We start from the raw sequence: 25729 nt of genomic DNA on the forward strand, positions 1-25729 counted from the left end.
TAAGAAATTAAAACTTGAGGACCTTTGTACTCAGTTTCATCTAAATATTCACTGACTAAATTTTTATTTAATATAAAAAATGTGGTGTTGAGATAATTAGTTAATTGATCATGATATCCGGTTCTTGGTGTTTTGGTCGGGGTGGCCGGTCTGTGGGGGTGGCCAGTCTTTGGGTGACGGACGTTACCCGTAAATTTCTCGGTACCCTCAGGCGCGGAACGAGTTACATGGCAATGCCGAGTCATCTGTCATCCTCAACCTCCACGCCGCGGGTTTATGCACTGGGCCGAGCCCGAAATGGTGGTTGCTAGAGTAAGCGATAGGAATTTGACAAAGAAGTTTTTTTCTTTTCTTCTCACGGCATTGTAAGCAAGTCTTGTTTCCGTGAGGCCGAAAGTGCCGTGGATGCGGAGTTCGTGTTGTTGGTTATAACTGATATAAACATCCCAACACTTCCTATTTGGTGTTTCTATTCTCATTCACACCAATACATACCGTGAACTCAACCCTTATTCACCCCAGCCACACATGTAACTGATACACCACTACTCTCCTCGTCACAGCCACGATCAAATCGAAGACAAGTCCCTGAGTAACGACCAAAGGGGAATCTGAGCAACCAAAAGCAGCCCACTCGATCGTCATCGACCGAAGCAAGTATTGCAGAAACAGTCCCTAGCAAGCCAAGTCAGGATATCAAGGATTTTCAAGTGTGGCTGACCCACCGTGCCACACCCTCCAACTCAGTCGAGAGTAGTCCAGCCAACCAACCATTTCATTTTGAGACAGAAACAGACATTCCCGGCCAGGGCCCGTCATCACAATCAGAATCAAATCACCCCCAAATCCCCGATCCTCTGATCCCTGTCCTCCGTGCCCTGGTTCCGTCCGCGGCCCTGCGCTACGCGACGCTACCTAACTATGACGGGCATCCTTGCTCCCGTCACATCAGCCTTTGGCATTCCACTACCATCAAAGTATCGTCTAAAAGGATCCTCGACCACCACAAATTCTTCAACTCCTCCTTCACCTTCTACTTCTACCTTTTCTTCCTCTTCTCTCTCTTCACCTAAAACTCCTTCACCTTTAGTCACTTCCTTCACTCCAACCCCAGTGCAGGCCCTGTCATCGCCCCCACTATCTGCTGTCTCCATAGACTCGGTCCTTTCGCAAGCCAAAGCCACACCTCTGACATCATCACCGACGTCGCTCGATATGGCGAGCCCGGAGACCAGCCGGCCTGCCTCAGCAGTGCTGAGCATTGACACAAGACCATCGGCTGCTATTTTGAGCTCAGCTTTCTCGTCGCCTCGTTCCGCGTCTCCCTCTAGAACTATTCGCGAAACAATGCGCGATAGCGCCGTTGAACTGCGCAATTCTGCTCGATCTAGTATGGATGGCACTACCACCACCACCAACGGCGCTGTTGTTCCCAGCAGCCGCACTTCTCTCGACAGCGGTCGAACAAGCATGAGCTCTGACTGGCCTGTTCACCCTGGCGAGATCAACACAATTGCACAGCTCGATACTCTGCCCATTGGCACCGAAGTCACCTTCCGAGCCCGCATCGAGACCCAGCGACCTATTTCAAAGGTTCTCGACTTCTTACTCCTCCGCGACCAGACACACTCCGTTCAGGGTGTTCTCGCCCGTGATGCCAGTAATGCCGACTTTATCACATGGGTCCGAAAGATCAACCCCGAATCTCTTGTTCAGATCACTGGTACCCTCAAGAGCCCTCCCGAGCCGATTCGATCGGCTACACACTCTAATGTTGAGGTTGACGTCGAGTCTGTTCACCTCGTCAACCCCGCTCAGAACCTCCCCTTCAGCAACTACAAGCCCCCAGAGACCCTGCGCAACCGCATGAACGCCCGAATCCTCGATCTCCGACACCCTTCCAACCAGGCGCTCTTCCGTGTGCGCTCAATGGTCTCCCGAATCTTCCGAAACACACTCGAAGAGCAAGGCTTTGTTGAAATTAATACCCCTAAGCTTCAGCCTGCCGCCACTGAAAGTGGTGCTGCTGTCTTCCCTGTAAATTACTTCGGTCGCCGTGCTTTCCTCGCCCAGAGTCCTCAGCTCGCCAAGCAAGAGGCTATCTCTGCCGACTTCGGTCGCGTTTTCGAAATTGGCCCCGTCTTCCGTGCCGAGAACTCTAACACTCACCGTCACTTGACCGAATACACTGGCCTCGATCTTGAGATGGCCATTGACACCGACTATCATGAGGTCATCCAATTCATTGACATGTTCCTCAAGGAAGTCTTCAGAACTGTTTATGCCTCTCGAGAGCTCGACGTCATTCGCAAGAGATGGCCTAGTGGTGAGTTCAAGTGGCTAGAGGAGACCCCCATCATCCCCTTCAGCGAAGGTATCCAGATGCTCCGTGACGATGGACGTGACGTCGAAGAGGAGGATCTGTCTACTCCCGACGAGATGAGACTTGGCCAGCTTGTGCGCGAGAAGTACGGCACAGACTACTACGTCCTCGACAAGTTCCCTGCCAACGCTCGCCCCTTCTACACTGCCAAGGACCCTGAAGATCCCAAGTGGACTCGATCTTTTGATATCTTCATTCGAGGCCAGGAGATCTGCTCCGGTGGTCAACGTATCCACAACGTCGATGAGCTCCGCGCCAACATGGCTGCCGCTGGCATGTCTGAGGATGGTATGGAGGATTACCTGACTGCCTTTGAGCTGGGTGCTCCTCCCCACGCTGGTGCTGGTCTTGGTCTTGAGCGTATTGTCGCTTGGATGCTTGAGCTTGGCGATGTTCGATACGCATCTCTATTCCACCGCGACCCCAAGTCTCTTCCTACTAAGGCTCCCGGTCTGCCTCACCCCGAGGCTGACACCACCAAGCCTCACCACGCCGACTCTCCTCCTCCTATCGAGAAACTCATTGCCAATTACGGTGATGCTACCAACACCTCCTGGCTCGATGATCGTTTCCAGATTTGGCGACACTCCACTGGTGCCGCTGTTGGTTGGGTCCAACGCGAGAAGTTTGCTATGATTACTGGTGACCCTCTTTGTGACCGCAGCCAGTACACTCAAGTCATCCGTGACTTTATTCACTACATTACTGTCGACCTCCGATTGACACCTTTCTGGATGCTCGTTTCTTATGAAGTCCAGAAGATTCTTGCCTCTGAATTTCGCTGGCGAAGCTTGTCTTGCACTGAGGAGCAGCGTGTCGACGCTGATAAGCACAACAGCGCCCAGATCGATGGCCTCGCTGCCAAGGCTCGCCGCGTTGAGCGTGAAGGTGTCAAGATCCATGAGGTCAAGCCAGATGAAGAGTTTATCTCTCGCGCTAACCCCGCCATCGAAGCATGGAAGGGTACTCGTAAGGGCAAGGGCAAACAGGTTCACCTTACTGAGGTCCGCCCCTGGATTGACCAGGAGCACCGCCGATATTTTGCTGCCGAGAAGGACGGCAAGGTCATGTCTCTGGTCGTTTTGGCCAAGCTTGCTCCTCGACATGGCTGGCAGGTCAAGTGGGCTCTGGACTTCCCTGGTGCCGTCAACGGCGCCATTGAGGTGCTGGTGAGCTTTGCTCTCCAGAACGTTAGCGGAAAGGTCACCTTTGGCGCTGGTGTTTCCGAGAAGCTTACCCCTGGTGAGCACGTTGGCGGTATTCGTGCCAAGTTCCTTAGTGCTAGCTACCGATCCATCGTCGACAGTCTTGGCCTCCGTCGCAAGGCATCATTCCGATCCAAGTTTGGTGCCCTCGGCGAGGAGATTTACATCTGCTACCCCAAGCACGGTGTCGGCCTGCGCGATCTACAGAACGTCATCAAGTTCTTTACCGACTAAACATCGTCGAACCTATTATCACACCAATCACACCAATCACGCCAATGGTGCCAAGCGAGATACGAGCGAAGGGAAGAGGAGGTTTATTGCGTTGCTTTTAAAGATACCATACTTTACATGAGATTGGAAGCATGAGGATGGACGACGGAATAACGGCCTGTGCTTTTCTTGTTAACGGAAGGGTTTGCTTGTTTAATGACGGTTGTTTTTCCTGGATGGTGATTTTCCTTTGTGGCAGTCTTGCGAATATGTTTTATGTTTAAAATTCCCCCTTAGATACCAAGCCTGGATGAAATACCCTCTCTAGACGGATCATCTCTTGCAGGCTGTGCCTGCTGATGTACACCAATATTACTAGTTACAGAATACAGTTGTTTAAATACCTTGGTCTTACCAAATCCTCGCGACGGTGTAATTAAGACATATGCACACATCTACATATGAGGGTTCTCAAATTCGAGCCATTGGGGTCTTGCTTGTAGCCCGATAACGACCAACCATAAGAAAGAGACATCTAAATATATATGGCGCAAGGGCTCAGCACATGAGCATATTCCCAGAACACATAACAATTGTTCATGGTGAAAATAGAGAGGCTTGGGCCGACTATCGTGCACCCAAGTGATGCTGAGGCCATGGGCAACTGCCCCAGACTTTCGACTGTTGATTACATTACACAGTGTTGAGCGTCGATGATTGCAATGGCTGCACTTGAAAGAAAGTTCTCTATATTTTGCACGTTTCGGCAGGCAATTGGTGATATGAAGGCTTGGCAGTGATCGGACCCAAATCACAGTCTACACCCAGAGCAAGAGAGACTCACTCATGGACTGTTTCATTCAACTGAATGTTTAATAAATTTCTCTCAATGATCGCCTCGGTGTTTCGGGGCTCAATAAGTGATTTATCATGCGCCGTGGCTGAGTGTTCACTGGTGTTGCTTTTGTATTCACCACACAGGTAGTAGCACAAGCGAGTATGCTTAAAGTATCTGAGCATCAGATCAAAATTTAGGATGTCCTTATGGTCCACTTTAGGCTAGGGTTTCCTAACCTTAGGATAAGTTATCATAAGTTCCTACAATGTGGAGTTGGTCTCTTGGTTGCGCAGTCTTCGCATACTAGTCTCATGCTGCGATATAGCTAAGGCAGCTGCAGAACAATAAGAATGAGTTACAACGGAGGATCATGTTCCAACTTTAATAATTTAGGTTCAATAGTCTCTCTGTGCTGCGCAGAGGTCTGTGTAGTAAACTTGTATTGCCTGTGATAACATGACATCTCTCCCCCTCATTCCAACACTTGTCACAAGCACCACAAGTGGAGAGCATACTGCAGCAAAGTTGTAATGTAATATTCTGTCTGTCTGGGTGTTGATAGATGCACCTCAACGATTGATAGCCCCCTTTAATAAAAGCATCAGTCTACAAGTGAGCTCGACTCAGGAAAGGAGAGACGACCGCCAGGATCTTCAGGATAACAACAGAGGACCTAGCATACCGCAAAAAAGCCAAAAATTAATTATTAGAGGGGGGCTCCCGTTGGGCATCAGGAACACGGAAAGCTACACTGGTTCTCATGGCACCGCTCGACCACTCCTCGCCCAATTTGCTCTGTCGCTTGTTTATTGGCATTGATATAAGGCAAGATTCCTAAGATCGCTTGGGACCTACCTAACCTTCGTTCGCTCACTGTCCATAAGTGATCAAGTCTGATTCGCCGAGGCATAAGGCAAACTGGGAAAGAGCTATTGACCTGTGAGCCCAGGCATTATGCAGGTTGATGAAAAATAAACCCAAAACGGGCCATCATGTTTTCCAATACGAAAATAAAACACGCTATACCAAAAGCATAAATTACAAAAAGAGAGGCCGGTCTCATAGAGGGAAACCAAACAAGGAATCGAAGAGGAGCCTCACGGTTGGGCGTACCAGAGTATTGCTCAGTTTTCGAAACCTGCCGCGCTCACTATGAGACCATTCTCAGCCCTGGATCCCTTTGTGAAAGACCAGTAAGTTACGGCAGCTGATATAACCTTTGCTGGCGCATAGGTATGCTTAATTCTTACTGGTTCTAGGTTCATCGGCCAGACGAGGAGTGTCTTGACACTGGCAGCCACCCGCTCCACCCCCCATAACTTCTTTCGCTGATCTAACGTGTTATTCGTGCCTTATGGGTAATTATTGATCCAGAATGAAGTGTTTGGTATTAATATCATCCGTTAAACAATACCGTGTTCAAAAGCTCAGGGGCAAGGGTACTGGATGCCACTTCGCATGGCTCGCAGCATCCTTGAGCAAATTGATCAGAGGTATGGGTATCTTAATAGAATGAGAAGACGTCCTGAAATCTAAATCAAGGGATAAAGGAGTGCTGATTCATGGCAACCATGCCCAGTTGCACATAAAAGACCGAGCGCGAGAGAAGCAACCAGGAGTTGCAAAAACAAAGGAACCCAGCAAGTAGAGAGATAAATTGATCTATCTCTACTCCATGGACACCAAGAAGAGACTCCTACAACATCTATTCCCAGCTAGAAATGAGACAGGACTCCACGTAGTATAACCCGGCGAATCTTGTATGAAGATGACCAGTGGGATTTCCATCGACATCTGGCATCAAATGATGATATCAGTAACTAACAAAAGAAGGACCAGAGTGCCCAGGTATAGTTTCACTCCTGGATACATACGCTTTCTTAAGTACAAACAGTAAGGAGGTGTTTTATACCTCGATGATTACACGATGACGGTGAATAACGTGCCATGTTGTAGCTTGATCTATGTAGTAAGGCCATGGGAGGCAAGGGAACTTGCGATCTCAACCCTAAGGGATGAATCGACTTAGGTAAGATTAGCATAGGATTAGAGAACCTTTTGACCAACGCACTTACTTTTGGCACCCTGATTCAAGGTCTGAGGTTGTCTTGCCCCATAGGGTGCGGTTTGCAATCGGGTGGATAAAGAAGGAGGTTATCACTTGAACTGTACCTGGGCGTTAATGTGATATATCGCGAGTTTTGTTCTGGACACCTCGGGTTGGTTGGGTTATCTGCGCTGTTTGCTTGCGGTAGAGGAGTCCATCTTTTCGTGCTTCGCGTGAAGCAATTTATCGAGCAGGCTGACTAGGCTCAATGACCCTGATAAGGAATACCCAGTGCTGGTCACTTTGAAGTTGCCTAGTTGGGCGCAGTCAGCAATGGACTAGGCTTCTCTAGATCAACATTTATCTTTCTTTAGTTGTAAAGCCTTTCATTAATGCACGTCCTGGGGTGGCTTTGACATTGACTGGTATACTACCTCAGTAGCGGGAGTGTCTCTGTGATTCATCTCAGGCGAGACTGGCCGGAAGTGATGCCACTGTTAAATGTAATGAGCTGAACAAAAGGCTTGGACCTATTGAGTGGTCCACGGGAAACTGGCAGCTGAACTGGTGCTGTGTCATTTCATTGATGGGGACATTGTTCACTGGACCTTGCCTTTCGCTGTGCCTTTGTCAAGGCTTCCTCCGTGAATGAACATGAATCATGGGAGTTTTCTCAGGACCGTGATCTGGACGTTTCATTTGTTCATTACTATGGTCGGAGAGAATGGCCTAGAACTTTGACGTGAGTGCAGCGCCTTGAACACCCGGCGAACACTCCCACTGCCAGAACAACCTTTGCGCCGGAAGTTCACTCAGGATGCCATTGGCATGTTCAAACTGCCAGTCTGAGAACATAGGAAGGTCTGTTTGCTCTGAAGACTCCAGATTTACCTATAAATTGAAGATTGACCTCGATCAATCTCAACCTTCTTCTCAACTCACAACCAATTCACAACCAACAACCTCACTTCCACACTTAACACCCATCACACAACAATCTTCTACTAAAACCCCTTCCAAACCTTTCACCATGTCTTTCTCCAGCCTCTGCAAGGTCGCCCCCGTTGATGCCAAGGCCCCTACCACCATCAACACTCCTGTCGATATGGCCAACCCCAAGTGCACCTACAGCTGCGGCTGCAACAACATCGTCAAGTTCACTGGCGGTAACCTCTGCGAGTCTTTCAACGACAACGACAACGACAACCAGTAGATGTTGTGTCAAACTACCGGTCATGACTTGACTATGCTCGCAGTGGCTAAGTCAACCGTCGCTCTTGGAGGATAACACGGACGAAGACAACAAAAGTAACAAAAGTAACAAAAGAAAAAGAGTAAAAGAATAAAACCGAAAAAAGATAAGGGTATTGTCTCGCTTCACCGTTTGCGATTGACTGACGAACTGGGTATTGTGCGGTACGGACTTGAGGGATTGGTGATATGTGAGAAGAGTACGAAGCAAAGGTGGATTTGTCCAGAGAGACCAGACAAGTAAGTAGATAGTGGTAAAGTATAATATAAAGGACTTTCCAAAAAAAAAAAAAAAAAAAAAAAAGAAAAGAGAGAGAACTCCCAAGAATAACTGTCAAACTGTGAACGGATTGAACTGAATGATCCCTTGATCGTCGCATCCAATAGATATACGAGATGAAAACAACCCAACAAGTCACCCAACAGGCCTTACCAATAAGAAAAATAACTCTCATTACCCAACAGAAGCGATTTGTCAACCTGAATATCCAGCAATCTTTCTCGCCGTATAGTCTGTTGCACTGACCAACTGTGTTGTTATGGCTCGCTACCAGCAATGAAGCCTCTCCGAAATGCTACTCGGTCAACAAGCTTTCCCATACCTCGCTCCAAATTAACTTACCTCCAGGAATAACTGCCGCCGCATACATGGCCTGTGAAATTGGCTTCAAGCCATCTCCATCATGCTGGTGGATATGCTCCTCCCAAAAGTCGATCAGTGTACTGACCTGTTCCTTCAATGGCTCATCAGGCTCAACACACTGGACTCCCAGACAGGCGCCAAACTCTCTGAAAGCCAGTCTCTTGGAAGCGCTTCCGCTCATATCCGTGGCTTTACCATCAAACAGGTCGTCGACTAGATCCATCGCTTGTTGCGTAAAATTCTGCGACCACTCCTCGTGGGGATAGAAGTGGCAGATCCATAAACCCATACCGAGATCCAATGGGTCACCGCTGGGATACATTGAGCCTCTTTGGTGCATTACTTCCTCATAGTCGCTGATTTCTTGCTGAAGAAGCTGGTCCTTCCGACCCTGTTGCACTGCTGTCTCTTGGAGCATTCTGTAGACCACAAATCCGGTCGCAGCGTCGAGATGCCCTTCGGTGGGGACGAGAACCTTGTTCATATCCACGGAGATCTTCCAGACCATTTTGAGTCCACCCGAAGACTGGAAGCAGAACTTTGGATGGATAGCTTTGGCAAGTTGGATGGCCAAGTCATTGAAAGATGAGTCCTGAGTGGTCCAGGAAAGGCGATTGAGAGCAAACATCCAGAGAGTCAGATAGTGATGATACTGTCCATCCCCATCGCTCCCTGCCTCGCGCTCTTTTCCAATTCTCAAGCCACCTTTGAGTGGTTCTGCATCGGTTGCGCCTGGCAGACTAGATGTACCGTCCCTCGTGCGGCCCAAGACGTCGTGCACAGTCTGAACAAGGCGCTTGGCCAGGGTGAGATACTTGTTGTCTGTCGTCTCTTCATAGAGCGTGATGAAGTTGACGACTCCGAAAGCATCTGTCCAAAGGTACCGCCCTTTATGGCCGCCAGCGCCCGGGTTATCGGGAGGGCTCCAGGTATCAGCGTCTTTGTCAAAGTCGCCGTAGACTTGGTGCATCGCTCTTGTGAAGCGACGGGTTGCATCTTCACCAGACATGATGGTTTAACACTGAGTTAATATCGTAAGGGTGTGTATGAGTTGAAATGCAGCTGAGTTTTCTGCAAAGTGCGAGAAATCGATGGGTTTAATTGGGTTGCATCTTGATGACTTCATACCTCTCCCGTCCGTTCGTCATTTGGAGGGAGCACTAACGTTCACCATTACAACAGAGCGGAATATGATGAGGGGAAGAAATTCTATTAAACTACACAACACAAAAGTTTTAGTTGAAGAATTCTGGTAGAAACACCTGACGTTTCATCGCCTGGTAGCTTGAATATTACACGGAGAAGAGTCCGGACGAGGCCGGACCAAAGCTGGGCCGTGTTTCAAGCCGGCGCGGGACAGGACATCACCCGCTTCGAACCTCTAAATTTATAGCTGAGCTACCAATTGATATTGATCAGTGTTGGACCTTGCATGAATACTGGTGGAGGCAAGAGAACGTATGGCCTTGTCCCAAATGACAAAAGTTACTAATCTAAGGGCTTCCTAAGTCTACACTAAATTTACCTAAATCTTTGTATCATTTAGGATACGGATCCTAAGCTTTCTTGCTGCTTGAGGGCAGGCTCTATCACTTTTAGTGGATTCTTAAGATAAAGTTATGTTACAGATTTATTAGGAGACATACTTTATTCGTGATGAACTCAAAAGAACAAATCCTGTGCTGGAGGCTTTCCACTCGGCTTTCATCTTGCAACTACTGAGCTTGAAGTCTTTATTGATGTCGAGACTCTTGACAATCAATTGATTGTAATTGTACCTTACAGATTGATACAGGTTTGAGCTTTCAAATTTTCACCTCGACATACAAGAAGCCCCCCATGATCTGCTCAGTACGGACCAGACAACCGAAACATCAACCAGCCCATCTTCTTCCACTGGAAGAAATTGATGAAAGAATTCAACACGCGAAGACTATCCAATATATTATCCGAAGCTGCTGTCGGGCAGGATCAGAAGACTTCTGCCTCCGTGCCGGACATGTCGCAGCAATCATGACCATCCCGCTGTTGCTTTTTGGGCCAGATGAGTTAATGCCACTAAAGATTTGCAATTTCGAAATGCAGAGATGTATTGATTCTATCTCGCCTTCGTGCAAGTATTGTAAGCCGGCTACTCTATGAATAGTACGCGGTCAGTTAAAACCATTAAGATCTTCGACATTTACGCAAACGATACCGTACGACTTTCGTTCCTGGTCAACTTGGCCAGCTGTCTATCGCATGCCCAAGCGCAGCATCACGCCGCAGTACCAGAATGGATATTGGCGAGACGACCTCTTTTGAAGTCAAGTCGGAATCTACCCTTGAACTCCAAGTCATCGAGCCACCAAGCTCGACTGAAAGCGAGTCCGAGTATACCGACGAACTCCAGGCCATCGAGCCACCCAGAATCGACAAACAAAATATAGACTTCGCCGAACAAACTAAATTTCTGGCGCGCAACGGGAATGCTTGCGTGGCCACTGGAGCAATGAACCTGAATGCATACCATATCGCACCATTTACTTGGAATGATACTCAGGAGCACATCGACAGAACATTCGATCTGGGGCCTAATCGAACCTTCATGGTCGGGAACGAATTCGCAAATCGTACTCGCTACCTGCACAACCGAGATGAGCCAGGGGAGTCCGATAAGGCATGGAATATGATCTCTCTTCACCCCCAGGTATACAGCTGGTGGTCCAAAGGGTACTTCGCATTCAGATGCCTGGAAGTGCAATCTCTAGGAAGTAATGAGTCAAATGTGATTTTGGAGTTCCGGTGGATGCCTCAGACCAAACGCTGGTTCGGACAACAGATTGATATCTTCAACACCGGTACAGGACATGATCTGAAAGAATGGTTGGACGGGATCGATCAGTTCCATGCCTCCGGGAATCCCCCACCTATGGCTAGCAATGAACTAAGGCTTCAGGCCACCACAAGTGACGGAGCACCTCTCTGTTCAGGAAGGCTTATTCATATACGAATTGTTAATGAGGACGTATCTCGTTTCAAGGATATGATTGGCATGTAATGGGGCTGAATACTCATCACGGCCCTGAGCGGTGCTACCGGAACTTCGCAGTTGCTTTCAAATGGGAATTCCGATGACAAGGTGATGCAGTGGATTCAGGGCCAGGCGAGGTTTGACAAAGAGCATAGTTTTCACCCTCCAGATATGGAATGGCATTTCTATAGCCTGTAGTGAGTCATGAATATAGAGGATTTATGATAGCTGGGGGATGGTAAAAACCTTCAGATTTTGATCCTAAGTAATATAAGTGTTTAGGTAGATTTAGAATATCTTAGGATACTTTAGGATAGTCTTAGTAGACTCTTAGGCTGATAGCGGCGCCGCAGTGGCGCTGAGCAAAACGACCACATGGTTCTAACTGCTCTCTGAACACGATTAACCGTCACAGATCGACTGTCACTGGATACCCTGTGGAGATATTCAAGCAAGAAATTTTATACATCAAGTATATACACACCACCACTTCTCTACTAAAGGGCGAGAAGCAATGGGTATGAAAGAATACGGTCTCCTCAACTCTAACTCCAAATCACCCGTGATCCTGTCGTTGAAGCTCTGGAAGTACCACCGGCACGCTTGCAGCTCCGATGACATCAGGTAGCTTCAGTCCAGCTCTGGCCACCACATCGTCCGTAAATAGAAGCGCACTGCTGAAGTCAGTATCCGAGAGTCAGCTGGGTTGTGAAGGGGAGAACGCTTACATTGGCACCAGGCTCTTGCTTGGAAGGTTTGTGCTTAGACTTATTGGCAGGGCTCGTTAGCGCCAGTGTCAATCTCTTGCTGCTGGGGTTGGTTCTCACTGCCAGGTTGCTGGAAAGAGTTTCCATTGCCACCTTGCTGACCGTTTCCGCCCTGAGAAGCGTCGCCACCCTGTTGAACATCGCCTCCTTGCTGAGAATCACCGCCCTGGGAAGCATCACCGCCAGTAGAGCCACCGGCACCACCACCAGAAGAAGCACCCTCAGAGACGGTCATGTGGGACGATCCGCTGCTGAAGTAACCCTCAGTAGCGAGGATCTGGTAGTCGTGAGTACCGAGCTTCATGCCGGCCTTCTCCCAGGCATCGAAATGAAGACCAGTGTCGACGCTGCCAGTAGAGCGGTGCTGCTGGCGAACAGACCAGTACTGCTGGAAGGTCTGAGTACCGTCGATTGAAGGGGCGTTGGTGCGAGTGGTCTCGAAGATGTCGTAGGTGCTGCCATCGGCCTCAACGGTGCCCTTCTTGGTAGCACCGCTGGAGGGGTTGTAAGTACCGAAGGACTCGACGATGTAGTATTCGACGAGAGGGTTTCGGGTCCAGCCGTAGACAGAGAGGTAGCTGTTGCCGTTGGGCTTGTACTCTCCCTCGTACGAGATGGTTCTACCAGGTATTAGCAGAGGGCCATGATAAGCTTATTGTGTACTAACCGGGCCTTTCCAGGAGACCAACCCTTACCACCGACGACGTTGCCGCCATCCTTCCACTCCATGGAGTAAGAACCTCCCTCACCGTTGGTGTAAGTGGCATCGGCACCGCCATCACTCCACTATATAAAGTCAGCTATGGCCCGAGAATCATGTTGGCTGTACACACCCAAGAGTAGTAGAATCCGTTGTTAGTACCGGAACTGTTGGGAGTACCAGCCCGCTTGGTAATCTTGGAGAAGAGACCTTCTTTGGAGGGCGCGGCAAGAGAACCAGCTACGAGCGACAGCCCAGCGAAGACGGAAGTGAAGTGAACCATGATGAATGATTTGAAGAGAAAAAAGAGTGTGTTAGAATAGAAAACGAGTGTTGAGTTGAAGGATGATTCTCTCTGCCATTGCTGCGAAGTTGTTGGTATAGATATAGAAAAGAAGACCCTTGTTATATCGCTTCGTACTATTGTTTCAAATAAACATGTGGTGTTGCTTGGTCTGAAACAACTTGTGGGGCCGGCCCGTTTTCCCGATCGGACAATGATTTGACGTTTAATGAAGGAGGGACGAGGCTCGATTTTTTCCGTCCATTGGACGATTGTTTTGATGTTTCCGGGAGATGGTGATTTTAATGCGTTGAGCTGATGGTGGGTCGATTAGATCTAGATGCCAAGCGAATATTCATGCTTTCCGCTCAGCCTCGTCATGTTCCAAGTTTCAGATCTACAAATGGTATTTTTACCAAGAATCGAACATTATTGATGGTACATGAGATAAGCTTTGACTAAGATATATTGAATCTTGGCATAGAGAAGTCGCTGCACTTGATATCGTCAACCAAGGTCAGTAGAATATCGTCTCTATCAATAAATCCACGGCAACTATTCCGGCTCAAATCCGCTCTTTTAACCTCACGTTCCACAATTAATTTCAGTTGAAACGAGGTAACAGCCGTATTTTGTAACCAGCATCGGCAAACGGCAGCATCCTCAACCTGAAACTTGGCATACCTAAGCTAGAACCATGTGGCCCAAGTTTCACGTTTCACGGATAATACCAGATATCAGGCTATTCTCAAAACTCAAATACCCGAATACAACTCCATACGTCAATCACAGTAGGTCTGACCCAAATATATTTATACATGATACAAATTGGTTGCATCTTGATTGAATTTAGAGTAATTCAGGATATGAGGCTGACAACCGCCATGGAACATGTTTAGCCTGAATACTCAACCAAGATAACAGATCGATCGTCTGAAAATATCCGAGATCAACAATGGATATTGTACGCGATTGCGGGTCTTCGCTACAATCCCTTGTTACAGAAAAGTTCCTCGAGTGAACCCTGCGTGCATCCTATAATCATCGATACGTCTCATAGAAGACTGAGCGCAGTGTGGGGTGAATGATGATTCAGTAGCATGCATCATAGCGTGGCAGCATGACTAATTCAGCCAGAATGCGAAAATTGATTGGGATGATGGCCTCATTCTATATTCTCTCCATACTCTGCACGCTTCTCAGCCGTGTATTTGCACCGTCTATCCGAGCCTGTTTTCAGCGATAGTTCAGTTCAATAAACCTGTGGCCCATGCACCTAGCATTCGTCCAGAGAAATCTTTTGCTCGCTCAAGAACTCCCAGAGTCCATCATGCGTTCCTGGTACCATTGGTTTCACTTGGCGGCTTCTCTCCGACAAATAGCAACACCCTAAGATAATAAGCTCACAAATCCCATGATAATGTCGCGAAGACTTACCATGAAACCCTCCAGGCCGGCTTTCCGTTCAGTCTCTTGCACATTCCTCGACTTCCATCGTTGTCTGGCGCCACATCAGCAGAACACCAGCCATCGTCAGCAAAGTCAAGAGACTTTTCACGAAACAACTTCGCAGCAAGTGTCTTGGCAAGACCACGTCGGCGATACGGCTCCTGACTCATAATCAGCTTCATATTGTGCCTTGAAGCAATATGATACATACCTCGCAGTGGAGGCTCATTAGTGAGCCGTCGAACCCTAAGTCAGATTAGAGTTGAGCCGCATGATTTAGGCTTGAGGGAACTTACCTAGAAAAGCCCATGAGATAGGCGTTCCGTCATCGAGCTTGATTACCAAGCTTGGCATGCGTCTCAAGACTTGCCTATAGGGAATCAGCCAGTATTCCGGTCGGCTAAAATCAGACTTACACTGATCTCGGAATATTTGTTCGGGAGATGGCAACTCGGCAATCATCGTCAGTCGCCGTTCCCCAATACATGCCCTCGGGCAAATCTGTTTCCTCCTTTGGAAGATCTTCGTACTTGAAAAGCCATTTGTCATAAGGCCCTGTTCCACGAGGTTGAACACGACCTGTCTTGGAGAGTAGATCTCGGACTGAGTCGTGTAATGTTCCGAGCTTAACAGCCTCGCCATAAACGAGGGGGCGCCCATATGTCTTTGCTATCAAAACACTCTCCTCGATTATTTTATGAAGTTGCGGCTCATAGACGGCTGAGTCGTTGATATCGGCGTTACCGGGATGCTCGAGGGTCGAGTAGATCCACGTTTGCGTGTCAGGGCCACCTGCAACGTCGAGATATGCCGCAGTGAATTTCTTCGGAAAGTTCACAGCATCCTCAAGTAAGGATTCCGCTACCAGTATGACTCTTTCTGTCTCTCGTAGGCCATTTTCAGACTTGGTAAACTGAAGACGTCGAAGGAGCGGTAGCGAGTAGGGCAGTTGATTAGTCAAAAGCGCCAAGAGCTGCTCTGGCACGGTCGTGTAGACCTTGACAAAATCCGCCATTTCGGTGTCTTTCAATTCCCTCAGATGATGTTAAAATCGAAAGATCTGGAAGTGGCATCGAGATAAATAGTTTGAGATACGTGGATGAATCATTGTCACACATGGGTAAACGTCGGTTATCCAGAAGGATCGCAACGGTGTCTACTTTTGGGAGGAAAATGAGTCACTGGGATCGCTTCCCAGTCTTTAAAGTCGCGGAAATGTATTTGAGTTCAGTGTAAAAGCTTAGATACCGAACGTCTTTGTTCTACGTCACTCCGATTTCGGGTGGTTGGTATATTGCGATGTGACTTAGTTCATCTAAACTCAAATGATAGGCGTTGCATGACACATTTTAAAGGCAGCCAAAAGAGTCATATCTAGCTTCGACTTGCTATTGAACATGACTGTAATAGTTCCGGTCACTGAAGCTCTATTCAAGTGAAAGTATGTTGTTCCAGGTCAGGAATGTGGCCGAAGCCGGCCTTCACCTCTGAAGTGATTCACTACAATAATCCCACTACAGGGGTATGTGTGAAATTAGTCAAGGAGCAGTAGAAGAACAAGTAAATCGAAAGTAACAAGATATGCCAATGAGGCAGGCAACTGGTATCATTGTATTAGTAAATACATATCTAGTTCCACATTTTAAACAAGACATGGGATGCTCAAAGATAGTCTTTGATGTCGACCAGGAGCAAAGGGATAATAATACATTTGTTTAAATATTGAATGCAAGGAGGAAGTGCCAAAAGGTTATAGGATGAGATCCGATCTTTATCACCTACAGCCGTTGTAAGTGGGCTACCCTACAGTCTCCCCCTTAGTGAGGTCAACACCAAGAGAATCATAGATATAGAGAGCTTTCTGATATCCTTACTAACTTGCCACTATTGCACTTTGTGCAAATTGAATGAGCTTTAGTATATTCATAGTAAATCGTTGACGTGACATTATTCGGGTCATCGCGATAATTGTCCATTTCCTTGTTTTGAAGTGTAGCGACTCAAAATTGTGATGAGATACTATGGCAAGAAAGCCACAAACATCGCGACTGGTACTAAGAGTCTCGCCAGTTGTCTGCAAGATAGCGCAAGCGGCCTACGAACAGCCTTGTGATTTGTCTTGACCAGTCTATCAATGGATACTCACACCACAATCATCGCTCTGGCTCGATGCTCAACCGGATGGCCACCAGCCGACCTGCCACCAAGATGTCATCAACCAGTCAATTAGTTTCGAGCTTCAGATTGGCCTCAAGTGTTATTGCCACTTCTGTCGCGCTGCCCATTCGGTTGTCTCAATTTCTGGTGCCCATTTTCGGGCCACATCAAGAATTCTCTAGTCTCCACCCATCACCAACTCCCCGAGAGAGGCTCGGCAGTCTCGACTCCCCGTGAACTCCCCGAAATAAAGTCACGGACAAATGATGGTCCTGAATTTGGACGTGACTTGAGCCGCGCGAGGGAAAAATTCTCTTCCAACCTCAAATCAACATTGCGAGACTGTCGACCCACGACAGCAGCACCTACACCACGTACACGCAACTCCGAGGCATGACAAGATGACCAGGATGGACGAATACCGAATGTCACTAGGGATGTGGTATGTGTGGGTCGACGCAATTAAGCATAATGAACTCTGCTGACATGGGAACATCTAGATTGTCCAGATTGTTGATCAGTTGCCCCATAGCATACGGTACCTCCAGTAGCCGACCGATATTCACGCTGACGATCACATCGACCTGTCATCTATCGACGTAATAACATTGTCGCGACAAATGGAAAAGACTCGCCTGGCCGTCTTTCACCATCGCCGTGGCTTTCGACGCAATTGACTATCGAGATGAGATGTCTACTGGCTTGCCACCTTTGATCGATAACCTGTCTCGATTCCACGGGCGATAACCAATAGTGGCAGGTGGAGGTTCAGCTCACAATGTCGTGCCCAATTGGAATCTTGACGAATCAATCAGAGAACGAATCTCGCAAGCCCACGACCAACCACGACTGAACCCAATTACGTCCGAATTGGAGTTGGAAATGCAAATCCCACGTATAAACTCGACTATGTCTTGATAACCTTGCAGTCGCTGGCAGGGTTGTGTGCCGTATTGCCGAATAGGTGCCTTGCCAAGCTCCCAGAACAACGGGATGTGCTCGCGTGCATTTGATGGCGCCGCTTGAAGGATGCATTCCCGGGAGAAGCAACGGCTGCGCTAGAGGAAGACGTGGGAGTCGCTTGGCAGGGGATCAAGTACCGTGTACAACGAGAGTGAGCTCTACCGTACCTCGCCCAAAAACACACCGAGCTAAGACGGATCCAAATGCACACTCCCCGACACTAGACCACCACCATCCAACTGGACGACAAGGGTAGATCTGGGTTGTTCCTCCCACCAACCGCAGCGAGATTGATTAGGGCGCAGAAAAAGTGCTGGATAAGCTTACCTGATGGCGCGCAAGATCTGGAAATATTCGCCATGGGACCTGGATCGCAAAGTGCGATGTGCAGCACCCTGAAACTGTCGCAAATTCGTCAACGCATGGACAAATTCGATCATCAAAGGAACAGAAGGACCGACGACGACAGCCTTGCAATAGCAATCCCCTGAACCTCATCTACATTAGCTCAAACACCACGTTCGCCAAGGCAAATTGCTATCGAGATGGCCAAGACAACAAGATGGATGGGTTGACGGATTTTGTGCCGGGAGGCGTCGCCTTTCGTGGGGGACCAAGCCGGAAGGCTTATGATCCCGAGCGGGAGGGATGAGGTGAGGCCTTGGCTGTACATTGGCTTCTTGATCAAATCATTCGTCCAAAAGCAAGCTGGACCGTCGGGCGAGCCCCGATGGTCCGGAGCATGGGTTCTTGTTGGATCCAATGAGACATGCAGCAGTGACAAAGGGGGAGACTGTCAATGAGGTTACTCCCAGCTCGCGTGCCTGCGTGGGTGGGGGACGAAAGGGGCCATTTTTGAGCTGAAACAGCAGACGCAGCCGGCGACCACGGGACAAATCTGTTTCGATCTCGTAAGAAGAGGCGGGAAACGACCGACGACCCAGCGATGGCCCGAGAGTATTACGCGGAGAGTGTTACGATGGTCTCTGTTGCAGCGAGGGAAGCAAGCTAACACGCGGCCACGATCGCCCAGATTGGAGATCCGTGTTACCTTGAAATGAGAAAAGACACATGCGACGCACTAATATGAGCAATATGGAAGGGTCTATTGCGTCAGATAAGATTTCGGGCTTGCCATATTGCACCATGCCAGTGCGTCGACTTGCAACTTGAAGCTATTGATCGAGAGCTGGCAGCTTCACACACGACTCGGAAGATCGGCAACATGTATCACGGTCAAGCTGTCAACCTAGAGCCTCTTTGACTCACAGTAGCTGTAGTTTATTGAAGTCTAGACCTGATGTGTGACCGCGCAACCGCAGCCTTGGGAAACTAAGTTGTCTCGGTGCACACTCACTTCGAGAGACAGCATGGGTTGAGCGCTGGACCAGGGGTGGTGTAAATTGACGAATGGACGAACAGGCAAATGAGGATGCATGTGCACTTGTTACTGGACTCCCCGAAAATAGGGACCCATCTTGAGTCCTCAGCCGTAGAGCATGGGTGTCGTGATGGTTGAGCAATAGTCTCACCAGAAGCAATTCTGGACTACATGGAGGGCTCTGGACTTTCATGATAAAGTTCGGAGATGAGAGATTTGTTGCTTTATTGTGGACTTTGTTCTGCAGCAATACCGGCATTCGCCATGTGATATCGAGTCTGATGAAGGTTATTCAAGGTCCCGTAACGCCAGAGACGTTAGCACCGGTAGCAAAGGGGAGTGGGGCCGAAGCGTTACGGGGAGTTGGGGTATGGGCCGATGAGGCCATCATGATGAATATTGGGTCATTGAAGAGATTGGACAGCGAAAAAGTCTTCATCTAGGGCGACCATTTTTGATACAGCATTACTCCCAAAAAAGGGTACCGAAACGACGTAATACAGGAACGAGAAATTTGAGAGTCCAAAAGCTCATCTCCCCGAGAATGGAAGCATGCATGGAACAAAAAGCTCTCATGCCGGTAACGGCGACACAAACTTCCAAGACAGGGGTACCTGAGCTACCTGACCAACTCCCCGAAGGTCCCTGAAGGCTGAAGGATCTTGATCAGTGCCCTCACCCACTGTAAGCAATGGATATCAACACGCTACACAATAAATATGGTAATTCACAACATCTTTCACGCTCGATTTCCTCCGTGTCTCGACGGGATGAGTTCATTGACCATTTCTAATCCAATGATGATCTCACTTCATCATCAAAGCTTCTGCGGTTTCAACTCCACTATTCCGCAATGGGAATAACGCCTGCCGCTTAGAAAGCGGAACTAAACTGTTAACGGCTTTAGATCGAATGGCGCAATCGGGGACCATATCGTCGCGAGATCTAGCAGGGATTTTTCTCTTTTCATGAACTTTGAGCGTGGTAATGCAAGGTCGCATAATATTCACAGACTTTTGTCATTTCGCTCATTATTACTCACAAAGCATCAGAAGCCTCGCAAAATTCAAACTCTGAGAGAATATCATTCTTTGAGAGACGAGATCTCGCCACGGAGACGACACGAATGTTGGTGGAGTTTTGGCGGAGCTGAATTGGGATAGTGACAATTGCATGCTCAGATCCTGGTCAGCACGCAATGGTTCTAATGGAGCCCCGGACGCACAGCTTTTGCCGCAAACTCACCACGCTGCCTCCATCAATTCTGCAGCTTGACGCGGTACAAGACAAGAGAGCTTGGGGTGTGAAGGAAATGACACACCGCACGAGGGTCCGAGGAGACCTCAAATGTGATCCCAGCTCACATGTACAGGCTACAAAGGATACAGGCATTAACAGTAGCGCCCAGAGTTTTTGGCGTTCGTCGATCCCTGTTCAATCACACAGTGAGACTCTCATCTCCCCGCTCGCAAAAAAAGAAACGTCGTGACATTGGACTTGGGCCGTGGTCACGATTGCATGAAGCCTGAAAAAGGGCTGAATTGAGAGGAAATGACACTACCGCGTGGGCCAGGCCAGACCAGACCAGGTCCACGGAACGATAGCGACAGCTTAGCAATTGACTTCGCAAACAATACACACGCCCTTGGGCTCGGATCGCCGCTGGTGGTCAGCCAGTCCAGTCTAAATTTATATGTGGCCCTTCCTCGCCTCTTTCTTCTCGATTATCTCTCTCTCAACCTCGCTCCCACTTCTCAATTCCCTCAACGGGTCTTAACCCCATATATATCCTACAGATCGACTCGATCTGGCTCACCCTTTCATCCTGAAGACCCTCTGATCCTGAAGACCCAAGACCTTCAGTCGTCATAGCTACCTCGACTACTTGTCCTAACTAGGAGAAAGTCTTGCTAGCGCTGCATCACACCCCCGACCGACCGAGCGACAATCCGACTCAGGGACCCACGGCACGTCTTGACGACTCAAATACCCACGTTGTGCCATTGCTGATCAACCTTTTTGATCTCCCCGTTCTTGCATACCTACTCAAGAATCTTATTTCATCTCCCTTTTCCCATAGTCTTTTTTTTGAGCGTTGTCCTTTTTCCCCATTTGACTTTGCTGTTGTTGTTCCAACATGTCTCAACCAGGCAAGAATTCTGCCAAGACGGCCTTGGAAAAGTTCATCGGCGCCGATCACACCGAACCCGAAGAGAAAGCGCCTTCAATCTCCAATGCCGACCTTTACATCGAGGAGGAGCCTACAGTTGGTGAATTTCTTCGAGAAATCACACCCAGCGCCCGTGCTGTTGGAGAATACTTTTACAACCTCTTCCCGTTCTTGTCATGGGTTGGCAAGTACAATTTGATCTGGTTCATTGGTGACTTGGTTGCTGGTAAGTCAACTCCCCGGTGCTGTTACATTCTCGGGGAGACTCTGTTCGCTGACATCAACTCCCCGCAGGTATCACTGTTGGTGCTGTCGTTGTTCCCCAGTCTATGGCCTATGCCCAGCTGGCACAGCTTCCCGTCGAGTATGGATTGTACTCATCCTTCATGGGTGTCTTGATCTACTGGTTCTTTGCCACATCCAAGGACATCACCATTGGTGTAAGTACTATACATGTCTATTGACCAACTTTAACTGACTCTTCAGCCCGTCGCTGTCATGTCCCAGGTCACAGGTAACATCGTTCTCAAGGCTGCCGATTCCTTGCCCGATGTTCCTGGTCACGTTGTCGCCTCCGCCCTCGCGGTCATCGTCGGCTCAATCGTCACTTTCCTCGGTCTCGCTCGTCTCGGATGGCTCGTTGAGTTTATCCCTCTGCCTTCCATCTGTGCTTTCATGACTGGCTCCGGTGTCAACATTATCGCTGGTCAAGTCCCCAAGCTTATGGGCATCAAGGGTGTCAACACCCGTCAGGCAACCTACCGTGTGATCATTGACACCCTCAAGAACTTGGGTGGCAGCAAGCTCGATGCTGCTATTGGTCTGTCAGCCCTGACCATGCTCTACCTGATCCGTATTTTCTGCAGCACCATGGCCAAGAAGCAGCCCCAGCGCGCTAAGCTGTACTTCTTCATTTCGACCCTGCGAACCGCCTTTGTCATCCTGCTGTACGTTGGTATCAGCGCGGGTATGAACATCAACCACCGCTCCAAGCCCCGCATCAGCATTGTCGGCGACGTCCCCAGTGGTAAGTTACCTAGTCTCACAATTGACAATTGATCCAGTAATGGACTAACTCGTTCAGGTTTCACTCACGCTGCTGTCCCCGAGATCAACACCCCCATCATCAAGTCTTTCGTCTCTGAGCTTCCCGCCGCCGTCATCGTTGTCCTGATTGAGCACATCTCCATCTCCAAGTCTTTCGGTCGTGTCAACAACTACGTTATCGACCCCTCTCAGGAACTCGTCGCCATTGGTGTCAGCAACCTTCTCGGTCCCTTCCTTGGAGCTTACCCCGCTACTGGATCTTTCTCCCGAACTGCCATCAAGTCCAAGGCTGGTGTTCGAACTCCCTTCGCTGGTGTCATTACTGCTATTGTCGTCTTGCTTGCTCTCTACGCCCTTACTGCTGTCTTCTTCTACATCCCTAACGCAGGTCTTGCCGGTGTCATCATCCACGCTGTCGGAGATGTCATCACTCCTCCCAAGGTTGTCTACCAGTTCTGGCGCGTCTCCCCCCTTGAGGTCATCATCTTTTTCGCTGGTGTACTCGTCACCATCTTCAGCTCCATTGAGAACGGTATCTACACCACCATCGCCATGTCCGCTGCTGTCGTCGTCTTCCGTCTCTTCAAGACCCGTGGTCGCTTCCTCGGTGTTGTCCGTGTCCGAACCATGAAGGCCAACGTCAGTGACGGTACCTCCAGCCCTGGATCCGTTGACGAGGGTGAGGGTTCTCTCCGAGCTGGCTTCCTTCCTCTTGATCACGGCAACGGTGCCAACCCCAAGGTCGTCGTCCGTACTCCTTACCCTGGAGTCTTCATCTACCGATTTGCCGAGGGCTTTAACTACCCCAACGCATCTCACTACCTTAACCACCTCACCGAGACCATCTTCAAGGAGTGCAGACGAACTAACCCTGCTCTTCTGGGCAAGCTTGGTGACCGTCCCTGGAACGACCGAGAGCCCCGCCACATCAAGGCTGTTGAGAACGATGAGCGACCCATTCTGAAGGCTGTCGTCCTCGATTTCTCCAGTGTCAACAACGTCGACGTTACTTCCATTCAGGCTCTGATTGATGTTCGCAACCAACTTGACAAGTTCGCTGCTCCTGAGGTCGTTGACTGGCACTTCGCCAACATCGAGAACCGATGGACCAAGCGTGCTCTAGCTGCTGCTGGCTTCGGTTTCCGCACTCCCCGCACAAACCATGATGGTACCGGACAGTGGAAGGCCATCTTCTCCATTGCCGACCTCGGTGGTGACGACAGTGCTGCTACTGCTGCTGCTCTCGATGAGAAGGCCAAGAGCGCCCCTGTCAAGCAGGACATCGAGGCCGTCGACGATTCTATCAACAGCATTGGCTCCGAGAAGGGTGTCTCAAGAGACCCAACTAGCGCTCGTCTCATTGCCGTGCAGGGCCTCAACCGACCTTTCTTCCATCTTGATTTGCAGGAGGCCGTCGACGCTGCCGTTTCCGCCGCCGAGTTGAAGCAGCACTAAGTTGGCTATTATTACATATTAATCGTTGTCTATATGGGTATCATGGTGTTTCATGGAGTTTTAATTCGTTAAAAGATTTGTCATGATGGAATCAAATCGCCATAGAGGTTGTGAGGCGATGTGTCTATACCCGATTTAGTTTTTGATGTTGATCTAGTTCTAGTGTTTACATATGGGAAGATGCCAATGGTGAAGTTGTCCATGGCTTATGAATGACAATGACTTATCACTTTTACATGCATGCCTTTTGCTCGTGACTGTCGCAAATAATGAAGAACTTGAGAATATACTGAGTACAGCCTGATAACCATCAGATTCATAATATGTACTGGGAGTGATTAAAACCTCTTGATCTGCCCTTAATGCTTGCTGTCAGATCTCGGTTCCAAGCCTTGCCTTTGATGTCATGTGCCAAGCACAAACACAACCATGCACGAGGGTGGTGTGATCATTGCAAGACAAATAAGAAAGCAGTCCAAGGTCAAAGGGTGTTCAACTTCCCCGCTTGAACGAGATACATTACCATACATGGAGCTTTGTAAGACCCGGAAACTGGTCACTTGAGCAATATAATCACTCCTACCTTGTAATCGGTACGTGGCGTGCGTGGAAGCCTCGAACTCTTGACCGACTACTCTAAACGGCAACATCACTTCCAAGGACAGATCACTACGAAGCGAAGCTGCCAAGGTCACGGGAGATTGGAGAAATAAAAGAATCGCTAGAGTGAGCTGGTTATCGTACAAGCAGACTGTCCGTCATGACTTTCTTCGCAATCCGCCTTAATCTCGCTGAGCGGTGACTCCGTAATATCGCGCCGGGTTACATTCCGCCAAAATCGGAACTTTACAGTTATGCGTCATGTTGCAACAGTTACAGTGCTGTTTCGTTGTTGCCATAGGTCCTTGAGTGAATTGCTCACAGTTAGGTAACCCAGGAACATGTGAAGCGCCACAAAAAAGAGCATATTAATGACAAGACTGCGAATGGGAAAGTGAAGGCTCCCTAGCTTACTCTGCCACCATTTAAGTTGATTAGACGGATGCTATGGACTTTCAAAGCCGTGGAAGAAGTTTATAGGGGTGCTCCAGGAGTAACAAGATCCTATCTCCTGCTGGATAGGGACTCTTCGACTGAGCCGGAACGTGGCTAACCATCTGGCAAAAGGCCATTCCCGGAAGATTTCACTGTGGATCATACACTATACAAGCTTTGGTGTTGGGTACTTACCACCCTCTTCATCAGATGAAAACATCCCCGGGGCGAACAGCGATGCAATATTGACTGAACCTCTCGTCATTAGGGATAAGAGAACATCCTGGCCATCGGCAGACCGAGTCCCAGACTCGAAATTCCAGAAAGAACACGTGCTTCCAGAAAGTATCCCGTAACTCAGCGATGAACATGCGCTCCTCCAGATCCCAATTGAACTTCTTCTTGAATGTAAGTTCATGAGAAACAGGTGACGCGTCGCGGATAGATCGAGTCAACCAAGGCAGCAAGGAGCCCATCTTGTTTGGATTTGGAAGAAACTTGATGAGTTGAAAGAAGCCAGTTATCGTCAACATTGGGAGTCTACGCTTTCTTCTATCTCTAGAGAGATAGACGGAAGGTACCGTCCGACTACCTCATAGATATGTGCTTTCCCACTTTCGGGCAGGCAACTGGGAGGACGTTACTTGATGGAGCTGCTAACTCCCTGCTATCTAAGGTTTGGAGAGTGATATTTCTAATTGATAAATCAGACAGCTGATGCTTGCATCG

At 48.8% G+C, this 25729-nt stretch overlaps 8 protein-coding genes across 11 annotated transcripts; 4 read left to right on the top strand and 4 right to left on the bottom strand.

Moving 5' to 3' along the window:
- Window positions 1–206: 206 nt before the first annotated feature.
- FOIG_06756 (aspartyl-tRNA synthetase) lies at window positions 207–4870 on the top strand. Its single transcript, XM_031205968.1, has one exon. The coding sequence runs from the start codon at window positions 922–924 to the stop codon at window positions 3820–3822; it is 2901 nt and encodes a 966-aa protein (XP_031064692.1). The 5' UTR covers window positions 207–921; the 3' UTR covers window positions 3823–4870.
- Window positions 4871–7716: 2846 nt separating this feature from the next.
- Window positions 7717–7899, top strand: FOIG_06757 (uncharacterized protein; the record flags this gene model as incomplete). Its single annotated transcript, XM_031205969.1, has 1 exon — window positions 7717–7899. The coding sequence occupies one exon, from the start codon at window positions 7717–7719 to the stop codon at window positions 7897–7899; it is 183 nt and encodes a 60-aa protein (XP_031064693.1).
- Window positions 7900–8374: 475 nt separating this feature from the next.
- On the bottom strand, window positions 8375–9589 carry FOIG_06758 (uncharacterized protein; the record flags this gene model as incomplete). Its single annotated transcript, XM_031205970.1, has 2 exons — window positions 8375–8512; window positions 8560–9589. 2 exons carry the CDS (start codon window positions 9587–9589, stop codon window positions 8475–8477), a joined length of 1068 nt encoding a protein of 355 aa, XP_031064694.1. The 3' UTR covers window positions 8375–8474.
- Window positions 9590–10855: 1266 nt separating this feature from the next.
- On the top strand, window positions 10856–11620 carry FOIG_06759 (uncharacterized protein; the record flags this gene model as incomplete). The annotated part of the gene is made up of 1 exon (XM_031205971.1): window positions 10856–11620. One exon carries the CDS (start codon window positions 10856–10858, stop codon window positions 11618–11620), a length of 765 nt encoding a protein of 254 aa, XP_031064695.1.
- A 411-nt stretch (window positions 11621–12031) lies between these two features.
- FOIG_06760 (endo-1,4-beta-xylanase) lies at window positions 12032–13501 on the bottom strand. 2 transcript variants are annotated; one of them, XM_031205973.1, is made up of 5 exons: window positions 13194–13465; window positions 13028–13146; window positions 12421–12980; window positions 12322–12360; window positions 12032–12267 (listed from the first exon to the last, which is right to left on the bottom strand). In XM_031205973.1, exons 1-4 carry the CDS (start codon window positions 13341–13343, stop codon window positions 12356–12358), a joined length of 834 nt encoding a protein of 277 aa, XP_031064697.1. In that variant the 5' UTR covers window positions 13344–13465; the 3' UTR covers window positions 12032–12267; window positions 12322–12355. The 2 variants fall into 2 exon arrangements, with proteins under 2 accessions (XP_031064697.1, XP_031064696.1); XM_031205972.1 differs by having other exon boundaries at window positions 12322–12980; window positions 13194–13501.
- A 1103-nt stretch (window positions 13502–14604) lies between these two features.
- Window positions 14605–15807, bottom strand: FOIG_06761 (uncharacterized protein; the record flags this gene model as incomplete). The annotated part of the gene is made up of 5 exons (XM_031205974.1): window positions 14605–14732; window positions 14781–14953; window positions 15004–15038; window positions 15089–15162; window positions 15209–15807. The coding sequence occupies 5 exons, from the start codon at window positions 15805–15807 to the stop codon at window positions 14672–14674; spliced, it is 942 nt and encodes a 313-aa protein (XP_031064698.1). The 3' UTR covers window positions 14605–14671.
- Window positions 15808–20577: 4770 nt separating this feature from the next.
- Window positions 20578–24208, top strand: FOIG_06762 (SulP family sulfate permease). 3 transcript variants are annotated; one of them, XM_031205975.1, is made up of 4 exons: window positions 20578–21689; window positions 21758–21903; window positions 21950–22490; window positions 22548–24208. In XM_031205975.1, exons 1-4 carry the CDS (start codon window positions 21431–21433, stop codon window positions 23963–23965), a joined length of 2364 nt encoding a protein of 787 aa, XP_031064699.1. In that variant the 5' UTR covers window positions 20578–21430; the 3' UTR covers window positions 23966–24208. The 3 variants fall into 3 exon arrangements, with proteins under 3 accessions (XP_031064699.1, XP_031064701.1, XP_031064700.1); XM_031205977.1 differs by having other exon boundaries at window positions 21758–22490; XM_031205976.1 differs by having other exon boundaries at window positions 21689–21903.
- A 998-nt stretch (window positions 24209–25206) lies between these two features.
- FOIG_06763 (uncharacterized protein) lies at window positions 25207–25533 on the bottom strand (the record flags this gene model as incomplete). Its single annotated transcript, XM_031205978.1, has 1 exon — window positions 25207–25533. One exon carries the CDS (start codon window positions 25531–25533, stop codon window positions 25207–25209), a length of 327 nt encoding a protein of 108 aa, XP_031064702.1.
- Window positions 25534–25729: the final 196 nt, after the last annotated feature.

Source organism: Fusarium odoratissimum (genome assembly GCF_000260195.1).
Source record: "Fusarium odoratissimum NRRL 54006 unplaced genomic scaffold supercont1.9, whole genome shotgun sequence".
NCBI lineage: Eukaryota > Fungi > Ascomycota > Sordariomycetes > Hypocreales > Nectriaceae > Fusarium > Fusarium odoratissimum.

Coding starts and splice junctions, on each gene's coding strand:
- FOIG_06756 (XM_031205968.1), top strand. CDS start 922: ATGACGGGCATCCTTGCTCCCGTCACATCAGCCTTTGGCATTCCACTA.
- FOIG_06762 (XM_031205975.1), top strand. CDS start 21,431: ATGTCTCAACCAGGCAAGAATTCTGCCAAGACGGCCTTGGAAAAGTTC. Junction 21,690..21,757: donor CATTGGTGACTTGGTTGCTG/GTAAGTCAACTC, acceptor AACTCCCCGCAG/GTATCACTGTTGGTGCTGTC. Junction 21,904..21,949: donor CCAAGGACATCACCATTGGT/GTAAGTACTATA, acceptor CTGACTCTTCAG/CCCGTCGCTGTCATGTCCCA.
- FOIG_06760 (XM_031205972.1), bottom strand. CDS start 13,343: ATGGTTCACTTCACTTCCGTCTTCGCTGGGCTGTCGCTCGTAGCTGGT. Junction 13,147..13,193: donor ACGGATTCTACTACTCTTGG/GTGTGTACAGCC, acceptor GACTTTATATAG/TGGAGTGATGGCGGTGCCGA. Junction 12,981..13,027: donor TGGTCTCCTGGAAAGGCCCG/GTTAGTACACAA, acceptor AATACCTGGTAG/AACCATCTCGTACGAGGGAG.